The 5,177-nt window shown below is 40.2% G+C and overlaps 1 protein-coding gene across 1 annotated transcript; it reads right to left on the bottom strand.

The window, feature by feature from the left end:
* Positions 1–4,387: 4,387 nt before the first annotated feature.
* LOC104446890 (phospholipase A1-IIgamma) lies at positions 4,388–4,771 on the bottom strand. Its single transcript, XM_018873364.2, has one exon. It carries the CDS (start codon positions 4,769–4,771, stop codon positions 4,388–4,390), a length of 384 nt encoding a protein of 127 aa, XP_018728909.2.
* Between the last annotated feature and the right edge of the window lie 406 nt (positions 4,772–5,177).

Raw genomic sequence — 5,177 nt, 5'->3', positions numbered from 1 at the left:
AAAGGGTATCTAAATTGATCAGTCAAATTCGCAAGCCAAGTGATGTAAACAATTAGTTTATATTCAACACCTATTCAAAAACTTCAATATCAATGATTAAATCAATTTTGTGAACCATTCTAAGTAAAGTTGGAAAATTCGACTGATAGACTAGAGGCAGAACATACACTATTTCGTTCGACGCTGGTTATGCATAAATAAAAGATATAAGAAAAAGACTATAGATATAGGTGAAATGAAGATGAAAATGGGTGCGGGTGCATACACGGTGATATGATCTCTTGAGATGGATAAACAATATATAGCGAGGCTGTATCTAATATCAATACCTGAACAGCAAGCACGCCTCGCTTCTTTGTGGGCACCAGTTTCCCTTCAACGGTGTCATCCGGATTATACAGGTTGAGATGGCGGAGTTCCATGTCGGCGAAAGCTTCGATGAAGTCAACCCCCCGATTGTTGCACAGGAGCTCAGGCTCACCGGCTGAGTTCTGCATTACCTCTCCGGCGAGAGCATAGTAGGAGACCAGAGCTTGGGCCAAGGTGGCTTTCAGAACACCAACCACCGACCCATATCCCAGCCTCTGTGACGCGGTGGTGGTTGGATTGGCGTAGCAGAAGAAGACGCCTACATCGAGCGGAGGCAAGAGCAAGTCGAGGTTGGAGAGGGGCAGCCAATGCTCTTGCATGGGCAGTGGTGCCGCCACCACTTCTCTCTTGCCCGGCTTCACCATGAACTCTCTGCCTGCACCTCCATCTGCATCCATTTTATGTACTCTGTAGCGAGTTTGAGAGGAAGGGAGGGGGAGAGAGAGAGAGAGAGAGAGAGAGAGAGAGAGAGAGAGAGAGAGGAGGAGGAGGAGGAAGAGAAGGAAGAGGATGGACCTGTTTGGTTGAAGATGAGCCGGCTTATAGTCCCAAACGGCCGTAGAGTAACAAGTTTGGGTATCGAGGAGTTCACAGGTTAGGCTTCCGTGTCTAAGCGCACAGAACTAGGGTTTGACCCATAAATCTTCAATCCAAGTCCTCCGATCCAATCGAGTCCGGGGATTCGAGCCCTTGGAAACAGATACCAAGGAAAATATGCTAAAAGATAACAATTTCTGAGCGAATTTTCCACGATTCTTTGGGGAGTAGGAGTAGCGGTACATATTTTGTCGTTCATGGAGCTTCGAAAATAACTGGAGCAGCGGTGCAGGCAGGAGGGTGCAGTGGTTTCTCGTGTACAAATAAATTTTCCGTTCAATAAATCGTGTTGAGCAAGTGTAAATGAGGAAGTTGTTTACGTTTGAAGTTTGTAATGTCTAATGATGGGCTCCTTCAGAGCACCACTAGCATGGCTAGTCAAAGTTACCATGCTTTTCTCCTTTTTTATTGTGGTTGTTGACTTCAAGCATGACCTCCTTTTCCACAAAAAGTCTTGATTGAAGTATCCTCTAATGATCACTTGTCACATCCAAGTTCGTTAGGGTAAATTTATTATCTGGTTGGTGGAATTAAGGCTTATTCCCTATCTAACACTGCGCATTCAACACTGTCTTGATACCGTCTTGATGTCTTGAGTAGAATCATTAATATGGGAATGAATTTTCGGCATTTAGTCCAATGTGGCTTTTTAAAAAGTTTTGAAGTTCAAATTGGAAATTTGTTCATATGACGTGGCAAAAGTAACCAAAAAGTTAGAAAAGAAAAACCAAGAAGAAATCATATGGAGAATTTTAGTCATTTCGATTGAATATCCAAATAATAAGTTTGTGACTAAATTGACAAATTCTAATAAGGTTTAGGATTGAATTTGCAATTTAGGAATTCAAATAATAAGTTTATGACTAAATTGACAAATTCTAATAAGGTTTAGGATTGAATTTGCAATTTAGGAATTCAAATAATAGGTTTATGACTAAATTGACAAATTCTAATAAGGTTTAGGATTAAATTTGCAATTTAGAATTAAGTTGGCACAATAGAAAGATTTATGATTAAATTAGCCACCGTACAATAAGTTTATGATTTTTGGACAATTATCTCTAGAGAGATTGGTAGTTGTTAATGCAAAGCCCTCAAAATCCAGTGACAAAGCAATATCAATAGACATCCTCCCTTTCTTTTTTTAAATCAATTCCACTATGCGATTTTATCATTTTAAAATTCGAATTAGTGCATGCCCATCTTCTTCCTTCAAAGGAATTTCTTTAAAGTTCGAAAGTTGGAAACTTCTTTATCCGGTTTCCACTGAATTTTCCTTTTTGTTTGAGTGACTGGGTATATACACCACGGCTACTTAATTGATCTCGATTAAGAAGGATGCATTAGCTTTCATTTTGTTGACACCTAAATTTTGGCAATCCATTTAATTGTTAATTACATAGAAAATTAAGGACTAAGTTTTAATCCTAAATAAAAATATTATTTAAAGCATATAGTTATTAGGAACATTCACATTAGTAGTTAATAGATTCATATAGTTTGCAATTGAATTAAATTGGAGGTAGATGGACTCAAATGATTGGTTTTGAGCTTAATTAATTAATTGGACTGTGCCCATGATAGTATTGTATTAGACTTTGGCCAAGCCTGTTACTTTGTTCACGGCCAGAATTAAGAAATATTTGGGATCACATGGAAAGCAATCGGCATGATATTCACGCGTGAGAGATGAGCGGATTATTTTGTTATTCTTAAGATCTCTCGTGTATTGTCAACTGGCATATAGGCAGCGAACATTTGGCTCGGCAGAGAGAGATCCCGGTACTTAATCAAATAAAATTTTCGCATGGAATCAGTCAATCAGGAAAAGAAATAATTGATTGGGGGAAAGAATATATGAAGAGGTCAGTTCCTGTACAGTATAAATAGACAATCGCATAGTTAAAAAGAGGGGGCCACACAATCGATACAAACGGCCACATTGAGGGGAGCCCAATAGAGATAAAAGGGAAGAGAAAGTCGGGACGTGCGAGGTTGGTTCATCGAAAATCGTGAGAGGGAGAGAGGGCACCTCCAATATTCCTTGGGGCATCGAAAAGCTTGGGCCCAACTACTGCGACGATCGACGCTGCTCCCTGTACGAGACCTTGACGTTGGAACCTCGCCGCTCTGCTATCCGACCCTGCCGGTGAACCGGCGCTCCTGCTAGTCCCAACATCGCCTGCTTGAAGCTTCTGCCGTTGCTGCCCATGTCCACGTACCGAGATTCAGCAAATTCCCAACGACGCTGTTGCTCTCCCGACATTGCAGTTTCCCCATGACGCTGGCTGTGACGCTGATCATGTGATTTTAGTTGGACCTTTTGTACGCCTTTGCATTGCACGTAGATTAGTTTTTATTAAATAACAGAAAACCCTAAAATATTGAATAAATTGAGTGTTAATTAAATATCATATATAGGTTATAGACGTGATTTTCTATTATAGATGTGATTTGCTAACTAACACTATAGATTAGGTTTCATTAAATAAGAGAAAAACTTAAAATATTGAATGAATTGAGTATTAATTAAAAATCATATATAGGTTATAGATGTGATTTTCTACTTTCGTTGCTTTGATCTCATGTGCTCACAATTTATTTATTGCTTTGTTTTATTGAGTGTTAAATAATAGTTTCACACCCATAAAATCAATGCAAGTTGCATGCAAAGCATTTTTTGAAGTAAAAGGGAAAAGGTGCGAAACGACATTAGAAAAATGTAGCATAATCAAGTCCTTGAACTCACTTAATTTAGTTCGTAGAAGTGAATTGATTCTTCCATAAATCGATCCACCAAAATAGATTAGTGGTGACTTCTAATTGAAAACTCATTTGCATGTTAAGAATTTAAATTCTAAGTCGCATGTTGGTATGGGTTTAGGAGAGTCTAAATTAACTCTATTTTTAGTATTCCATTTGTCCTTAGGTGGTGCAAACTGAGGATAGGTCACGACACATTTTATATAATTTTGGGCATTCAATCAGACTCTTGAACAATAGCACCCGGGTTAAATCAAAATGATTTAAAGATTGTCAACTTAATTGATCTCGATTTGGTTTAATTGTGAACTCAAATGAGATTTTTCAACATAGAAGGCTAGCAAAAAAGAAAGGAGGCAAATTACGAAATCAAGATTTACACAATGAAACTACTGCAAGAAAACAAATGATAATGAAGCGATCTTTATTATTCATTTAAGACCATATTTATTTCATGACATGAAGGTAAACAAAAGATAACTTAGGACCACTAGTAGAACACACATAACTTAGTACCACCAATACAACTCAATCAAACCACTCCACATTTGCATTACGAACCTTTATTATGGTACTGCTAAGTCATACAGCAGCAACTATTGGTAATAGCTGATCACACAGTAATATATATATATATTGAGACTTGGGACTATTTGTTCTAATTATCTTCTGGTGGAGGTGGGATGTACGGAGGGGCCAAGCTCCAGTCTCCAGTGACCTCATCTTGGACCATGTTCTTGTTCTTCGCTACCCACCAATAGGCCGGAATTTTTCTTTCATACTTCAGAGCATCCATTCCCTTGTTCACCAGCTCAATCCCGCGACGCTTGTCAACATTGAATTCGTTGCTATCGATGCCTTGTGTGCCCGCGATTAGATGCAGGCACGTCTCCAACATATGCCCGATTGCCACGGCGCCAGTCATACCGCTGTAGAGAGACTTCAGGTCCGGGGACTTGCGCGAGTCGACCAGCAGCTGTTCTCCGACGTGGTAATATCTGATTGGAGGGATGAAGGGAACGATATCAAGGGCGTTGGTCATTCGAAGGGCTCGGAGCTTCTCGGACGACGAGAACTTCGCCTGGAACTTCTCGTCCCCGACCTTGGGGCTGGCGAAGGGGAATGCGGTCACCAGACAGGCATTCTCGGGGTGGTCGGTGGGCGCGTTGTAGCCATTGGTAACGATGTCCAGCGCATTGATCGTTGCCAAAGCCGCGCCCAGGCTGTGGCCGGCCACTGTTATGCTGATTGTCTCGCCTCTACCGGCATAGAGATCGACTTGCTTCCGGACCTCCCTTAGAACCTGACCAAAGTTGTCCATCGATACCAGTTTTAATTTGGCAAAGTAGTCCATACATCACGTGCTATATCTTATCACATTTTTAGATTTCTATATAATAAATAAATTTAAAAAAAAAAGGTGAAGGGGGGAGCTTGTTCGGGAGGTA

The sequence above is a fragment of the Eucalyptus grandis genome, chromosome 5 (assembly GCF_016545825.1).
Source record: "Eucalyptus grandis isolate ANBG69807.140 chromosome 5, ASM1654582v1, whole genome shotgun sequence".
Taxonomy (NCBI): domain Eukaryota; kingdom Viridiplantae; phylum Streptophyta; class Magnoliopsida; order Myrtales; family Myrtaceae; genus Eucalyptus; species Eucalyptus grandis.
This window is presented reverse-complemented; position numbering and strand designations above follow the sequence as displayed.

Excerpts from the sequence above, each read along its gene's own strand:
- LOC104446890 (XM_018873364.2), bottom strand. The coding sequence starts at position 4,771 with ATGACCAACGCCCTTGATATCGTTCCCTTCATCCCTCCAATCAGATAT.